We start from the raw sequence: 20,923 nt of genomic DNA, 5'->3' as shown, positions 1-20,923 counted from the left end.
ATCTCTCCATGTCTCCTCCCAGAGTGGTGTGATAGTGTCTCCTCCCAGAGTGGTGTGATAGTGTGTATCTCTCCATGTCTCCTCCCAGAGTGGTGTGATAGTGTGTATCTCTCCATGTCTCCTCCCAGAGTGGTGTGATAGTGTCTCCTCCCAGAGTGGTGTGATAGTGTGTATCTCTCCATGTCTCCTCCCAGAGGGGTGTGATAGTGTCTCCTCCCAGAGTGGTGTGATAGTGTGTATCTCTCCATGTCTCCTCCCAGAGTGGTCTGATAGTGTCTCCTCCCAGAGTGGTGTGATAGTGTGTATCTCTCCATGTCTCCTCCCAGAGTGGTCTGATAGTGTCTCCTCCCAGAGTGGTGTGATAGTGTGTATCTCTCCATGTCTCCTCCCAGAGGGGTGTGATAGTGTCTCCTCCCAGAGTGGTGTGATAGTGTGTATCTCTCCATGTCTCCTCCCAGAGGGGTGTGATAGTGTCTCCTCCCAGAGTGGTGTGATAGTGTGTATCTCTCCATGTCTCCTCCCAGAGTGGTGTGATAGTGTGTATCTCTCCATGTCTCCTCCCAGAGTGGTCTGATAGTGTGTATCATGTCTCCCCAGTGTCTCCTCCCAGAGTGGTCTGATAGTGTGTATCTCTCCATGTCTCCTCCCAGAGTGGTGTGATAGTGTGTATCTCTCCATGTCTCCTCCCAGAGTGGTGTGATAGTGTGTATCTCTCCATGTCTCCTCCCAGAGTGGTGTGATAGTGTGTATCTCTCCATGTCTCCTCCCAGAGTGGTGTGATAGTGTGTATCTCTCCATGTCTCCTCCCAGAGTGGTGTGATAGTGTGTATCTCTCCATGTCTCCTCCCAGAGTGGTGTGATAGTGTGTATCTCTCCATGTCTCCTCCCAGAGTGGTGTGATAGTGTGTATCTCTCCATGTCTCCTCCCAGAGTGGTGTGATAGTGTGTATCTCTCCATGTCTCCTCCCAGAGTGGTGTGATAGTGTGTATCTCTCCATGTCTCCTCCCAGAGTGGTGTGATAGTGTGTATCTCTCCATGTCTCCTCCCAGAGTGGTGTGATAGTGTGTATCTCTCCATGTCTCCTCCCAGAGTGGTGTGATAGTGTGTATCTCTCCATGTCTCCTCCCAGAGTGGTGTGATAGTGTGTATCTCTCCATGTCTCCTCCCAGAGTGGTGTGATAGTGTGTATCTCTCCATGTCTCCTCCCAGAGTGGTGTGATAGTGTGTATCTCTCCATGTCTCCTCCCAGAGTGGTGTGATAGTGTGTATCTCTCCATGTCTCCTCCCAGAGTGGTGTGATATCTCTCTCCATGTCTCCTCCCAGAGTGGTGTGTATCTCTCCATGTCTCCTCCCAGAGTGGTGTGATAGTGTGTATCTCTCCATGTCTCCTCCCAGAGTGGTGTGTGGTGTGTATCTCTCCATGTCTCCTCCCAGAGTGGTGTGTGTGTATCTCTCCATGTCTCCTCCCAGAGTGGTGTGATAGTGTGTATCTCTCCATGTCTCCTCCCAGAGTGGTGTGATAGTGTGTATCTCTCCATGTCTCCTCCCAGAGTGGTGTGATAGTGTGTATCTCTCCATGTCTCCTCCCAGAGTGGTGTGATAGTGTGTATCTCTCCATGTCTCCTCCCAGAGTGGTCTGATAGTGTGTATCTCTCCATGTCTCCTCCCAGAGTGGTGTGATAGTGTGTATCTCTCCATGTCTCCTCCCAGAGTGGTGTGATAGTGTGTATCTCTCCATGTCTCCTCCCAGAGTGGTGTGATAGTGTGTATCTCTCCATGTCTCCTCCCAGAGTGGTGTGATAGTGTGTATCTCTCCATGTCTCCTCCCAGAGTGGTGTGATAGTGTGTATCTCTCCATGTCTCCTCCCAGAGTGGTGTGATAGTGTGTATCTCTCCATGTCTCCTCCCAGAGTGGTGTGATAGTGTCTCCTCCCCAGAGTGGTGTGATAGTGTGTATCTCTCCATGTCTCCTCCCAGAGTGGTGTGATAGTGTGTATCTCTCCATGTCTCCTCCCAGAGTGGTCTGATAGTGTCTCCTCCCAGAGTGGTGTGATAGTGTGTATCTCTCCATGTCTCCTCCCAGAGTGGTGTGATAGTGTGTATCTCTCCATGTCTCCTCCCAGAGTGGTGTGATAGTGTCTCCTCCCAGTCTCCTCCAGAGTGGTGTGATAGTGTGTATCTCTCCATGTCTCCTCCCAGAGTGGTGTGATAGTGTGTATCTCTCCATGTCTCCTCCCAGAGTGGTGTGATAGTGTGTATCTCTCCATGTCTCCTCCCAGAGTGGTGTGATAGTGTGTATCTCTCCATGTCTCCTCCCAGAGTGGTGTGATAGTGTGTATCTCTCCATGTCTCCTCCCAGAGTGGTGTGATAGTGTGTATCTCTCCATGTCTCCTCCCAGAGTGGTGTGATAGTGTGTATCTCTCCATGTCTCCTCCCAGAGTGGTGTGATAGTGTGTATCTCTCCATGTCTCCTCCCAGAGTGGTGTGATAGTGTGTATCTCTCCATGTCTCCTCCCAGAGTGGTGTGATAGTGTGTATCTCTCCATGTCTCCTCCCAGAGTGGTGTGATAGTGTGTATCTCTCCATGTCTCCTCCCAGAGTGGTGTGATAGTGTGTATCTCTCCATGTCTCCTCCCAGAGTGGTGTGATAGTGTGTATCTCTCCATGTCTCCTCCCAGAGTGGTGTGATAGTGTGTATCTCTCCATGTCTCCTCCCAGAGTGGTGTGATAGTGTGTATCTCTCCATGTCTCCTCCCAGAGTGGTGTGATAGTGTGTATCTCTCCATGTCTCCTCCCAGAGTGGTGTGATAGTGTGTATCTCTCCATGTCTCCTCCCAGAGTGGTGTGATAGTGTGTATCTCTCCATGTCTCCTCCCAGAGTGGTGTGATAGTGTGTATCTCTCCATGTCTCCTCCCAGAGTGGTGTGATAGTGTGTATCTCTCCATGTCTCCTCCCAGAGTGGTGTGATAGTGTGTATCTCTCCATGTCTCCTCCCAGAGTGGTGTGATAGTGTGTATCTCTCCATGTCTCCTCCCAGAGTGGTGTGATAGTGTGTATCTCTCCATGTCTCCTCCCAGAGTGGTGTGATAGTGTGTATCTCTCCATGTCTCCTCCCAGAGTGGTGTGATAGTGTGTATCTCTCCATGTCTCCTCTCAGAGTGGTGTGATAGTGTCTCCTCCCAGAGGGGTGTGATAGTGTCTCCTCCCAGAGTGGTGTGATAGTGTCTCCTCCCAGAGGGGTGTGATAGTGTCTCCTCCCAGAGTGGTGTGATAGTGTCTCCTCCCAGAGTGGTGTGATAGTGTGTATCTCTCCATGTCTCCTCCCAGAGTGGTGTGATAGTGTCTCCTCCCAGAGTGGTGTGATAGTGTGTATCTCTCCATGTCTCCTCCCAGAGTGGTGTGATAGTGTGTATCTCTCCATGTCTCCTCCCAGAGTGGTGTGATAGTGTGTATCTCTCCATGTCTCCTCCCAGAGTGGTGTGATAGTGTGTATCTCTCCATGTCTCCTCCCAGAGTGGTGTGATAGTGTGTATCTCTCCATGTCTCCTCCCAGAGTGGTGTGATAGTGTGTATCTCTCCATGTCTCCTCCCAGAGTGGTGTGATAGTGTGTATCTCTCCATGTCTCCTCCCAGAGTGGTGTGATAGTGTGTATCTCTCCATGTCTCCTCCCAGAGTGGTGTGATAGTGTGTATCTCTCCATGTCTCCTCCCAGAGTGGTGTGATAGTGTGTATCTCTCCATGTCTCCTCCCAGAGTGGTGTGATAGTGTGTATCTCTCCATGTCTCCTCCCAGAGTGGTGTGATAGTGTGTATCTCTCCATGTCTCCTCCCAGAGTGGTGTGATAGTGTGTATCTCTCCATGTCTCCTCCCAGAGTGGTCTGATAGTGTGTATCCTGGTGGAAGACTGGCAGATGTTGAACGAGTACCGCCACCCAGTCGGCATCAAGAAGGTGAATATAATATATATATTATTATTATTATATTTATATTATTAATATAATATTATAACTATGGTGATGAATATAATATATATATTATTATTATTATTATATTTATATTATTAATATAATATTATAACTATGGTGGTGAATATAATATATATATTATTATTATTATATTTATATTATTAATATAATATTATAACTATGGTGGTGAATATAATATATCATTATTATTATTATTATATTTATATTATTAATATAATATTATAACTATGGTGGTGAATATAATATATATTATTATTATTATTATATTTATATTATTAATATAATATTATAACTATGGTGGTGAATATAATATATATTATTATTATATTTATATTATTAATATAATATTATAACTATGGTGGTGAATATAATATATCATTATTATTATTATTATATTTATATTATTAATATAATATTATAACTATGGTGGTGAATATAATATATATTATTATTATTATTATATTTATATTATTAATATAATATTATAACTATGGTGGTGAATATAATATATATTATTATTATATTTATATTATTAATATAATATTATAACTATGGTGGTGAATATAATATATATTATTATTATTATTATTATATTTATATTATTAATATAATATTATAACTATGGTGGTGAATATAATATATCATTATTATTATTATTATATTTATATTATTAATATAATATTATAACTATGGTGGTGAATATAATATATATTATTATTATTATATTTATATTATTATTAACTATGGTGATGAATATAATATATATATTATTATTATTATTATATTTATATTATTATTAACTATGGTGATGAATATAATATATATATTATTATTATTATTATATTTATATTATTATTATAATATTATAACTATGGTGGTGGTGGTGATGGTGGTGGTGATGATGATGATGGTGGTGGTGGTGATGATGATGATAGTGGTGGTGGTGGTGATGATGGTGATGGTGATGATGATGATGGTGGTGAAGATGGTGATGTGTTTTATAATAAATATATAATTGTTTTATATTATAATAAATATATATATTTTTTATATTATAATAAATATATAATTTTTTTATATTATAATAAATATATAATTGTTTTATATTATAATAAATATATAATTGTTTTATATTATAATAAATATATAATTGTTTTATATTCCAGGTGATTATTATAATAAATATATAATTGTTTAATATTATAATAAATATATAATTGTTTTATACTCCATGTGATTATTATAATAAATATATAATTGTTTTATATTCCAGGTGATTATTATAATAAATATATAATTGCAGGTGATTATTATAATAAATATATAATTGTTTTATATTCCAGGTGATTATTATAATAAATATATAATTGTTTTATACTCCAGGTGATTATTATAATAAATATATAATTGTTTTATATTCCAGGTGATTATTATAATAAATATATAATTGTTTTATATTATAATAAATATATAATTGCTTTATATTCCAGGTGATTATTATAATAAATATATAATTGTTTTATACTCCAGGTGATTATTATAATAAATATATAATTGTTTTATATTATAATAAATATATAATTGTTTTATATTCCAGGTGATTATTATAATAAATATATAATTGTTTTATACTCCATGTGATTATTATAATAAATATATAATTGTTTTATACTCCAGGTGATTATTATAATACATATATAATTTCAGGTGATTATTATAATAAATATATAATTGTTTTATATTCCAGGTGATTATTATAATAAATATATAATTGTTTTATACTCCAGGTGATTATTATAATAAATATATAATTGTTTTATACTCCAGGTGATTATTATAATAAATATATAATTGTTTTATATTCCAGGTGATTATTATAATAAATATATAATTGCAGGTGATTATTATAATAAATATATAATTGTTTTATACTCCAGGTGATTATTATAATAAATATATAATTGTTTTATACTCCGGGTGATTATTATAATAAATATATAATTGTTTTATATTCCAGGTGATTAATATAATAAATATATAATTGTTTTATATTCCAGGTGATTATTATAATACATATATAATTTCAGGTGATTATTATAATAAATATATAATTGTTTTATATTCCAGGTGATTATTATAATAAATATATAATTGTTTTATACTCCAGGTGATTATTATAATAAATATATAATTGTTTTATACTCCAGGTGATTAATATAATAAATATATAATTGTTTTATATTCCAGGTGATTATTATAATGAATATATAATTGCAGGTGATTAATATAATAAATATATAATTGTTTTATATTCCAGGTGATTATTATAATAAATATATAATTGCAGGTGATTATTATAATAAATATATAATTGTTTTATATTCCAGGTGATTATTATAATAAATATATAATTGTTTTATACTCCAGGTGATTATTATAATAAATATATAATTGTTTTATATTCCAGGTGATTATTATAATAAATATATAATTGTTTTATATTATAATAAATATATAATTGCTTTATATTCCAGGTGATTATTATAATAAATATATAATTGTTTTATACTCCAGGTGATTATTATAATAAATATATAATTGTTTTATATTATAATAAATATATAATTGTTTTATATTCCAGGTGATTATTATAATAAATATATAATTGTTTTATACTCCATGTGATTATTATAATAAATATATAATTGTTTTATACTCCAGGTGATTATTATAATACATATATAATTTCAGGTGATTATTATAATAAATATATAATTGTTTTATATTCCAGGTGATTATTATAATAAATATATAATTGTTTTATACTCCAGGTGATTATTATAATAAATATATAATTGTTTTATACTCCAGGTGATTATTATAATAAATATATAATTGTTTTATATTCCAGGTGATTATTATAATAAATATATAATTGCAGGTGATTATTATAATAAATATATAATTGTTTTATACTCCAGGTGATTATTATAATAAATATATAATTGTTTTATACTCCGGTGATTATTATAATAAATATATAATTGTTTTATATTCCAGGTGATTAATATAATAAATATATAATTGTTTTATATTCCAGGTGATTATTATAATACATATATAATTTCAGGTGATTATTATAATAAATATATAATTGTTTTATATTCCAGGTGATTATTATAATAAATATATAATTGTTTTATACTCCAGGTGATTATTATAATAAATATATAATTGTTTTATACTCCAGGTGATTAATATAATAAATATATAATTGTTTTATATTCCAGGTGATTATTATAATGAATATATAATTGCAGGTGATTATTATAATAAATATATAATTGTTTTATATTCCAGGTGATTATTATAATAAATATATAATTGTTTTATATTATAATAAATATATAATTGTTTTATATTCCAGGTGATTATTATAATAAATATATAATTGTTTTATATTCCAGGTGATTATGATAATACATATATAATTGTTTTATATTATAATAAATATATAATTGTTTTATATTCCAGGTGATTATTATAATAAATATATAAATAAATTGTTTTATATTCCAGGTGATTAATATAATAAATATATAATTGCAGAAACTATTACACTCAACGGAACGACTTGATTAGTGTAGTGTCAACAACGCACCCACTGCCAGCTGGCCTACTTCAGCAGTACTGTATCATTTAATCATTTTAGTCAATAAGATTCTTGCTACGTAGCTTAACTTTCTGAACATTCGAGACGTGTAGTCCACTTGTCATTCCAATCTCCTTTGCATTAGCGTAGCCTCTTCTGTAGCCTGTCAACTATGTGTCTGTCTATCCCTGTTCTCTCCTCTCTGCACAGACCATACAAACGCTCCACACCGCGTGGCCGCGGCCACCCTACTCTGGTGGTCCCAGCGCGCACGACCCACGTGGAGTTCCAGGTCTCCGGTAGCCTCTGGAACTGCCAATCTGCGGTCAACAAGGCAGAGTTCATCTCAGCCTATGCCTCCTCCAGTCCCTCGACTTCTTGGCACTGACGGAAACATGGATCACCACAGACAACACTGCTACTCCTACTGCTCTCTCTTCGTCCGCCCACGTGTTCTCGCACACCCCGAGAGCGTCTGGTCAGCGGGGTGGTGGCACCGGGATCCTCATCTCTCCCAAGTGGTCATTCTCTCTTTCTCCCCTTACCCATCTGTCTATCGCTCCTTTGAATTCCATGCTGTCACAGTTACTAGCCCTTTCAAGCTTAACATCCTTATCATTTATCGCCCTCCAGGTTCCCTCGGAGAGTTCATCAATGAGCTTGATGCCTTGATAAGCTCCTTTCCTGAGGACGGCTCACCTCTCACAGTTCTGGGCGACTTTAACCTCCCCACGTCTACCTTTGACTCTTTCCTCTCTGCCTCCTTCTTTCCACTCCTCTCCTCTTTTGACCTCACCCTCTCACCTTCCCCCTACTCACAAGGCAGGCAATACGCTCGACCTCATCTTTACTAGATGCTGTTCTTCCACTAACCTCATTGCAACTCCCCTCCAAGTCTCCGACCACTGCCTTGTATCCTTTTCCTCTCGCTCTCATCCAACACCTCCCACACTGCCCCTACTCGGATGGTATCGCGCCGCCCCAACCTTCGCTCTCTCTCCCCCGCTACTCTCTCCTCTTCCATCCTATCATCTCTTCCCTCCGCTCAAACCTTCTCCCACCTATCTCCTGATTCTGCCTCCTCAACCCTCCTCTCCTCCCTCTCTGCATCCCTTGACTCTCTATGTCCCCTATCCTCCAGGCCGGCTCGGTCCTCCCTCCCGCTCCGTGGCTCGATGACTCATTGCGAGCTCACAGAACAGGGCTCCGGGCAGCCGAGCGGAAATGGAGGAAAACTCGCCTCCCTGCGGACCTGGCATCCTTTCACTCCCTCCTCTCTACATTTTCCTCCTCTGTCTCTGCTGCTAAAGCCACTTTCTACCACGCTAAATTCCAAGCATCTGCCTCTAACCCTAGGAAGCTCTTTGCCACCTTCTCCTCCCTCCTGAATCCTCCGCCCCCTCCCCCCCCTCCTCCCTCTCTGCAGATGACTTCGTCAACCATTTTGAAAAGAAGGTCGACGACATCCGATCCTCGTTTGCTAAGTCAAACGACACCGCTGGTTCTGCTCACACTGCCCTACCCTGTGCTCTGACCTCTTTCTCCCCTCTCTCTCCAGATGAAATCTCGCGTCTTGTGACGGCCGGCCGCCCAACAACCTGCCCGCTTGACCCTATCCCCTCCTCTCTTCTCCAGACCATTTCCGGAGACCTTCTCCCTTACCTCACCTCGCTCATCAACTCATCCCTGACCGCTGGCTACGTCCCTTCCGTCTTCAAGAGAGCGAGAGTTGCACCCCTTCTGAAAAAACCTACACTCGATCCCTCCGATGTCAACAATTACAGACCAGTATCCCTTCTTTCTTTTCTCTCCAAAACTCTTGAACGTGCCGTCCTTGGCCAGCTCTCCCGCTATCTCTCTCTGAATGACCTTCTTGATCCAAATCAGTCAGGTTTCAAGACTAGTCATTCAACTGAGACGGCTCTCCTCTGTATCACGGAGGCGCTCCGCACTGCTAAAGCTAACTCTCTCTCCTCTGCTCTCATCCTTCTAGATCTATCGGCTGCCTTCGATACTGTGAACCATCAGATCCTCCTCTCCACCCTCTCCGAGTTGGGCATCTCCGGCGCGGCCCACGCTTGGATTGCGTCCTACCTGACAGGTCGCTCCTACCAGGTGGCGTGGCGAGAATCTGTCTCCTCACCACGCGCTCTCACCACTGGTGTCCCCCAGGGCTCTGTTCTTGGCCCTCTCCTATTCTCGCTATACACCAAGTCACTTGGCTCTGTCATAACCTCACATGGTCTCTCTTATCATTGCTATGCAGACGACACACAATTAATCTTCTCCTTTCCCCCTTCTGATGACCAGGTGGCGAATCGCATCTCTGCATGTCTGGCAGACATATCAGTGTGGATGACGGATCACCACCTCAAGCTGAACCTCGGCAAGACGGAGCTGCTCTTCCTCCCGGGAAGGACTGCCCGTTCCATGATCTCGCCATCACGGTTGACAACTCCATTGTGTCCTCCTCCCAGAGCGCCAAGAACCTTGGCGTGATCCTGACAACACCCTGTCGTTCTCAACCAACATCAAGGCGGTGGCCCGTTCCTGTAGGTTCATGCTCTACAACATCCGCAGAGTACGACCCTGCCTCACACAGGAAGCGGCGCAGGTCCTAATCCAGGCACTTGTCATCTCCCGTCTGGATTACTGCAACTCGCTGTTGGCTGGGCTCCCTGCCTGTGCCATTAAACCCCTTCAACTCATCCAGAACGCCGCAGCCCGTCTGGTGTTCAACCTTCCCAAGTTCTCCCACGTCACCCCGCTCCTCCGTTCTCTCCACTGGCTTCCAGTTGAAGCTCGCATCCGCTACAAGACCATGGTGCTTGCCTACGGAGCTGTGAGGGGAACGGCACCTCAGTACCTCCAGGCTCTGATCAGGCCCTACACCCAAACAAGGGCACTGCGTTCATCCACCTCTGGCCTGCTCGCCTCCCTACCACTGAGGAAGTACAGCTCCCGCTCAGCCCAGTCAAAACTGTTCGCTGCTCTGGCCCCCCAATGGTGGAACAAACTCCCTCACGACGCCAGGACAGCGGAGTCAATCACCACCTTCCGGAGACACCTGAAACCCCACCTCTTTAAGGAATACCTAGGATAGGATAAGTAATCCCTCTCACCCCCCCTAAGTTTTAGATGCACTATTGTTAAGTGACTGTCCCACTGGATGTCATAAGGTGAATGCACCAATTTGTAAGTCGCTCTGGATAAGAGCGTCTGCTAAATGACTTAAATGTAATGTAAATGTTTTATATTATAATAAATATATAATTGTTTTATATTCCAGGTGATTATTATAATAAATATATAATTGTTTTTTATTCCAGGTGATTAATATAATAAATATATAATTGTTTTATATTCCAGGTGATTATTATAATACATATATAATTTCAGGTGATTATTATAATAAATATATAATTGTTTTATATTCCAGGTGATTATTGTAATAAATATATAATTGTTTTATACTCCAGGTGATTATTATAATAAATATATAATTGTTTTATACTCCAGGTGATTAATATAATAAATATATAATTGTTTTATATTCCAGGTGATTATTATAATAAATATATAATTGCAGGTGATTATTATAATAAATATATAATTGTTTTATATTCCAGGTGATTATTATAATAAATATATAATTGTTTTATATTATAATAAATATATAATTGTTTTATATTCCAGGTGATTATTATAATAAATATATAATTGTTTTATATTCCAGGTGATTATGATAATACATATATAATTGTTTTATATTATAATAAATATATAATTGTTTTATATTCCAGGTGATTATTATAATAAATATATAAATAAATTGTTTTATATTCCAGGTGATTAATATAATAAATATATAATTGTTTTATATTATAATAAATATATAATTGTTTTATATTATAATAAATATATAATTGTTTTATACTCCAGGTGATTATTATAATAAATATATAATTGTTTTATACTCCAGGTGATTATTATAATAAATATATAATTGTTTTATACTCCAGGTGATTATTATAATAAATATATAATTGTTTTATATTGCAGGTGATTATTATAATAAATATATAATTGTTTTATACTCCATGGGATTATTATAATAAATATATAATTGTTTTATACTCCAGGTGATTATTATAATAAATATATAATTGTTTTATACTCCAGGTGATTATTATAATAAATATATAATTGTTTTATATTATAATAAATATATAATTGTTTTATACTCCAGGTGATTATTATAATAAATATATAATTGTTTTATATTAAAATAAATATATAATTGTTTTATATTCCAGGTGATTATTATAATAAATATATAATTGTTTTATACTCCAGGTGATTATTATAATAAATATATAATTGTTTTATACTCCAGGTGATTATTATAATAAATATATAAGTGCTTTATACTCCAGGTGATTATTATAATAAATATATAATTGTTTTATACTCCAGGTGATTATTATAATAAATAAGTGATTATTGTAATAAATATATAATTGTTTTATACTCCAGGTGATTATTATAATAAATAAGTGATTATTATAATAAATATATAATTGTTTTATACTCCAGGTGATTATTATAATAAATATATAATTGTTTTATACTCCAGGTGATTATTATAATAAATATATAATTGTTTTATATTCCAGGTGATTATTATAATAAATATATAATTGTTTTATACTCCAGGTGATTATTATAATAAATATATAATTGTTTTATACTCCAGGTGATTATTATAATAAATATATAATTGCTTTATACTCCAGGTGATTATTATAATAAATATATAATTGCAGGTGATTATTATAATAAATATTTAATTGCTTTATACTCCAGGTGATTATTATAATAAATATATAATTGTTTTATACTCCAGGTGATTATTATAATAAATATATAATTGTTTTATATTCCAGGTGATTATTATAATAAATATATAATTGTTTTATACTCCAGGTGATTATTATAATAAATATTTAATTGTTTTATACTCCAGGTGATTATTATAATAAATATATAATTGCAGGTGATTATTATAATAAATATATAATTGCTTTATACTCCAGGTGATTATTATAATAAATATATAATTGTTTTATACTCCAGGTGATTATTATAATAAATATATAATTGTTTTATACTCCAGGTGATTATTATAATAAATATATAATTGTTTTATATTCCAGGTGATTATTATAATAAATATATAATTGTTTTATACTCCAGGTGATTATTATAATAAATATATAATTGCTTTATTCTCCAGGTGTTCCCTGACCCCAACGGAACGCGGCTGGCCTTCATCGACGACAAGAGTGACGGCTTCCTGCTCTCCCCTGTGGCTGTGAGACACTCTGATATACACACACTCTGATATACACACTCTGATACACACACTCTGATATGCACACACACTCTGATATACACACACTCTGATATACACACACCCTGATATACACACACTCTGATATACACACACTGATATACACACACTCTGATATACACACACACTCTGATATACACACACTGATATACACACACTCTGATATACACACACTGATATACACACACTCTGATATACACACACTGATACACACACTCTGATATACACACACACTCTGATATACACACACTCTGATATACACACACTCTGATATACACACACTCTGATATACACACACACTCTGATATACACACACACTCTGATATACACACACACTCTGATATACACACACACTCTGATATACACACACTCTGATATACACACACTGATATACACACACTCTGATATACACACACTGATATACACACACTCTGATATACACACACACTCTGATATACACACACTGATATACACACACTCTGATATACACACACACTCTGATATACACACACACTCTGATATACACACACTGATATACACACACTCTGATATACACACACACTCTGATATACACACACACTCTGATATACACACACTGATATACACACACTCTGATATACACACACACTCTGATATACACACACACACTCTGATATACACACACTGATATACACACACTCTGATATACACACACACTCTGATATACACACTCTGATACACACACTCTGGTATACACACACTCTGATATACACACACACTCTGATATACACACACTCTGATATACACACACTCTGGTATACACACACTCTGATATACACACACACTGATACACACACACACACTGATATACACACACTGATATACACACACTCTGATATACACACACTCTGGTATACACACACTCTGATATACACACACACTGATACACACACACACACTGATATACACACACTGATATACACACACTCTGATATACACACACTCTGGTATACACACACTCTGATATACACACACTCTGATATACACACACTCTGATATACACACACTCTGATACACACACACTCTGATATACACACACTGATACACACACACACTCTGATATACACACACACACTCTGATATACACACACACTCTGATATACACACACACTGATACACACACACACTCTGATATACACACACACACTCTGATATACACACACACACTCTGATATACACACACACACTGATACACACACACTCTGATATACACACACTCTGATACACACACACTCTGATATACACACACTCTGATACACACACTGATATACACACACTCTGATATACACACACACACTCTGATATACACACACACACTCTGATATACACACACTCTGATATACACACACACTCTGATATACACACACACTCTGATATACACACACACACTCTGATATACACACACACACTCTGATATACACACACACTCTGATATACACACACACTCTGATATACACACACTCTGATATACACACACACTCTGATATACACACACTGATACACACACTCTGGTATACACACACTGATATACACACACTCTGATATACACACACTCTGATATACACACACTCTGATATACACACACACTCTGATATACACACACACACTCTGATATACACACACTCTGATATACACACACACTCTGATACACACACACACTCTGATATACACACACTCTGATATACACACACACACTCTGATATACACACACTCTGATATACACACTCTGATACACACACACACTCTGATATACACACACTCTGATATACACACACACACTCTGATATACACACACTCTGATATACACACACTCTGATATACACACACTCTGATATACACACTCTGATACACACACACTCTGATACACACACACTCTGATATACACACACTGATATACACACACTCTGATATACACACTCTGATACACACACACTCTGATACACACACACACTCTGATATACACACACTCTGATATACACACACTCTGATATACACACACACTCTGATATACACACACTCTGATATACACACACACTCTGATACACACACACACTCTGATATACACACACTCTGATATACACACACACTCTGATATACACACACTCTGATATACACACACTCTGATATACACACACACTCTGATACACACACACACTCTGATATACACACACTCTGATATACACACACACTCTGATATACACACACTCTGATATACACACACTCTGATATACACACTCTGATACACACACACTCTGATACACACACACTCTGATATACACACACTGATATACACACACTCTGATATACACACTCTGATACACACACACTCTGATACACACACACACTCTGATATACACACACTCTGATATACACACACACTCTGATATACACACACTCTGATATACACACACACTCTGATATACACACACTCTGATATACACACACACTCTGATACACACACACACTCTGATATACACACACTCTGATATACACACACTCTGATATACACACACTCTGATATACACACACACTCTGATACACACACACTCTGATATACACACACTCTGATATACACACACTGATATACACACACTCTGATATACACACACACTCTGATATACACACACTCTGATACACACACACTCTGATATACACACACTGATATACACACACTCTGATATACACACACTGATACACACACTCTGATATACACACACTGATATACACACACTCTGATATACACACTCTGATATACACACACTCTGATACACACACACTCTGATACACACACACACTCTGATATACACACTCTGATACACACACACTCTGATATACACACACTCTGATATACACACACACTCTGATATACACACACTGATATACACACACACTCTGATATACACACACTCTGATATACACACACTCTGATATACACACACACTCTGATATACACACACTCTGATATACACACACACTCTGATATACACACACTGATATACACACACTCTGATATACACACACTGATATACACACTCTGATATACACACTCTGATATACACACTCTGATATACACACACTCTGATATACACACACTGATACACACACTCTGATATACACACACTGATATACACACACTCTGATATACACACACTCTGATACACACACACACTCTGATATACACACACTGATATACACACACACTCTGATATACACACACACTCTGATATACACACACACTCTGATACACACACTGATATACACACACACTCTGATATACACACACACTCTGATATACACACACTCTGATACACACACACACTCTGATATACACACACTGATATACACACACACTCTGATATACACACACACTCTGATACACACACACTCTGATACACACACACACTCTGATATACACACACACTCTGATATACACACACACTCTGATATACACACACACTCTGATACACACACACACTCTGATATACACACACTGATATACACACACACTCTGATATACACACACACTCTGATACACACACACTCTGATACACACACACACTCTGATATACACACACTGATATACACACACACTCTGATATACACACACTCTGATATACACACACACTCTGATATACACACACTGATATACACACACACTCTGATATACACACACTGATACACACACTCTGATATACACACACTCTGATATACACACACTCTGATATACACACACTGATATACACACACACTCTGATATACACACACTCTGATATACACACACACTCTGATATACACACTCTGATATACACACACTCTGATATACACACACACTCTGATATACACACACTGATATACACACACTCTGATATACACACTCTGATACACACACACTCTGATACACACACACTCTGATACACACACACTCTGATATACACACTCTGATACACACACACTCTGATACACACACACACTCTGATATACACACACTGATACACACACTCTGATACACACACACACTCTGATATACACACACTCTGATATACACACACACTCTGATATACACACACTGATATACACACACACTCTGATATACACACACTCTGATATACACACACTCTGATATACACACACTGATATACACACACACTCTGATATACACACACTGATACACACACTCTGATATACACACACACTCTGATACACACACACTCTGATACACACACACACACTGATATACACACACTCTGATATACACACTCTGATACACACACACTCTGATACACACACACACTCTGATATACACACACTCTGATATACACACACACACTCTGATATACACACACTCTGATATACACACACTCTGATATACACACACTGATATACACACTCTGATACACACACACTCTGATACACACACACTCTGATATACACACACTGATATACACACACTCTGATATACACACTCTGATACACACACACTCTGATACACACACACACTCTGATATACACACACTCTGATATACACACACTCTGATACACACACACTCTGATATACACACACTCTGATATACACACACACTCTGATATACACACACTCTGATATACACACACACTCTGATATACACACACTGATATACACACACACTCTGATATGCACACACACTCTGATATACACACACTCTGATATACACACACACTCTGATATACACACACACTCTGATATACACACACTCTGATATACACACACACTCTGATATACACACACTGATATACACACACTCTGATATACACACTCTGATACACACACACTCTGATACACACACACACTCTGATATACACACACTCTGATATACACACACTCTGATATACACACACACTCTGATATACACACACTCTGATATACACACACTGATACACACACTCTGATATACACACTCTGATACACACACACTCTGATACACACACACTCTGATATACACACACTGATATACACACACTCTGATATACACACTCTGATACACACACACTCTGATACACACACACACTCTGATATACACACACTCTGATATACACACACTCTGATACACACACACTCTGATATACACACACTCTGATATACACACACACTCTGATATACACACACTCTGATATACACACACACTCTGATATACACACACTGATATACACACACACTCTGATATGCACACACACTCTGATATACACACACTCTGATATACACACACACTCTGATATACACACACACTCTGATATACACACACTCTGATATACACACACACTCTGATATACACACACTCTGATACACACACACTCTGATATACACACACTGATACACACACTCTGATACACACACACTCTGATATACACACACACTCTGATATACACACACTCTGATATACACACACTCTGATATACACACACTCTGATACACACACACTCTGATATACACACACTCTGATACACACACACTCTGATATACACACACTCTGATATACACACTCTGATATACACACACTGATATACACACACTCTGATATACACACACTCTGATATACACACACTCTGATATACACACACTCTGATATACACACTGATATACACACACACTCTGATACACACACTCTGGTATACACACTCTGATACACACACTCTGATATACACACTCTGATACACACACTCTGATACACACACTCTGATATACACACACTCTGATATACACACACTCTGATATACACACACACACTCTGATATACACACACACTCTGATACACACACTCTGATACACACACTCTGATATACACACACTCTGATATACACACACTCTGATATACACACACACTCTGATATACACACACACACTCTGATACACACACACACACTCTGATATACACACACACACTCTGATATACACACACACTCTGATATACACACACACACTCTGATACACACACACTCTGATATACACACACACACTCTGATATACACACACACACTCTGATACACACACACACTCTGATACACACACACTCTGATATACAGACACACACACACACACACACACACACACACACACACACACACACACACACACACACACACACACACACACACACACACACACACACACACACACACACACACACACACACTCTGATACACACACACACACACACATACACACACACACACACATACACACACACACACACACACACACTCTGATACACACACACTCTGATACACACACACTCTGATACACACACACTCTGATACACACACACACACTGATATACACACACTCTGATATACACACACACACTAATGACACACAGTAATAACACACACTCTAGTGACACACAGTAATAACACACACTCTAATGACACACAGTAATAACACACACTCTAGTGACACACTCTAATGACACACAGTAATAACACACAGTAATAACACACACAGTATTAACACACACTCTAATGACACACAGTAATAACACACAGTAATAACACACACAGTAATAACACACACTCTAATGACACACAGTAATAACACACACTCTAATGACACACAGTAATAACACACAGTAATAACACACACAGTAATAACACACACTCTAATGACACACAGTAATGACACACAGTAATAACACACACTCTAGTGACACACAGTAATAACACACACAGTAATAACACACAGTAATAACACACACTCTAATGACACACAGTAATGACACACAGTAATAACACACACAGTAATAACACACACTCTAATGACACACAGTAATGACACACAGTAATAACACACACAGTAATAACACACAGTAATAACACACACTCTAATGACACACAGTAATGACACACAGTAATAACACACACAGTAATAACACACACTCTAGTGACACACAGTAATAACACACACTCTAGTGACACACAGTAATAACACACACTCTAATGACACACAGTAATAACACACACTCTAGTGACACACCGTAATAACACACACTCTAATGACACACAGTAATAACACACACTCTAATGACACACAGTAATAACACACACTCTAATAACACACAGTAATAACACACACTCTAGTGACACACAGTAATAACACACACTCTAGTGACACACAGTAATAACACACACTCTAATGACACACAGTAATAACACACACACACACTCTAGTGACACACAGTAATAACACACACTCTAGTGACACACAGTAATAACACACACTCTAATGACACACAGTAATAACACACAGTAATAACACACACTCTTGTGACACACAGTAATAACACACAGTAATAACACACACTCTAGTGACACACACTCTAGTGACACACAGTAATAACACACAGTAATAACACACACTCTAGTGACACACAGTAATAACACACACTCTAGTGACACACACTCTAGTGACACACAGTAATAACACACAGTAATAACACACACTCTAGTGACACACACTCTAGTGACACACAGTAATAACACACAGTAATAACACACACTCTAGTGACACACAGTAATAACACACACTCTAGTGACACATACTCTAATGACACACAGTAATAACACACACTCTAGTGACACACACTCTAATGACACACAGTAATAACACACACAGTAATAACACACACTCTAGTGACACACAGTAATAACACACACTCTAGTGACACACAGTAATAACACACACTCTAGTGACACACACTCTAATGACACACAGTAATAACACACACTCTAATGACACACACTCTAATGACACACAGTAATAACACACACAGTAATAACACACAGTAATAACACACACAGT

At 37.1% G+C, this 20,923-nt stretch overlaps 1 protein-coding gene across 2 annotated transcripts in view; it reads left to right on the top strand.

Annotated features, from left to right (window-relative positions):
• Window positions 1-20,923, top strand: part of LOC124018011 (WD repeat-containing protein 19-like) — a 105,651-nt gene that overhangs the window by 35,042 nt on the left and 49,686 nt on the right. For both annotated transcript variants that reach the window (XM_046333265.1, XM_046333266.1), the window contains 2 exons: window positions 3,878-3,955; window positions 12,940-13,017. In XM_046333265.1, coding sequence (XP_046189221.1) covers window positions 3,878-3,955; window positions 12,940-13,017 — 156 coding nt within the window. The remainder of the gene's footprint in view (window positions 1-3,877; window positions 3,956-12,939; window positions 13,018-20,923) is intronic.

This window comes from Oncorhynchus gorbuscha, unplaced genomic scaffold, assembly GCF_021184085.1.
Source record: "Oncorhynchus gorbuscha isolate QuinsamMale2020 ecotype Even-year unplaced genomic scaffold, OgorEven_v1.0 Un_scaffold_370, whole genome shotgun sequence".
NCBI lineage: Eukaryota > Metazoa > Chordata > Actinopteri > Salmoniformes > Salmonidae > Oncorhynchus > Oncorhynchus gorbuscha.
Note: the sequence above shows the minus strand (reverse complement) of the source record. Positions and strands in the feature narration are given on the sequence as shown.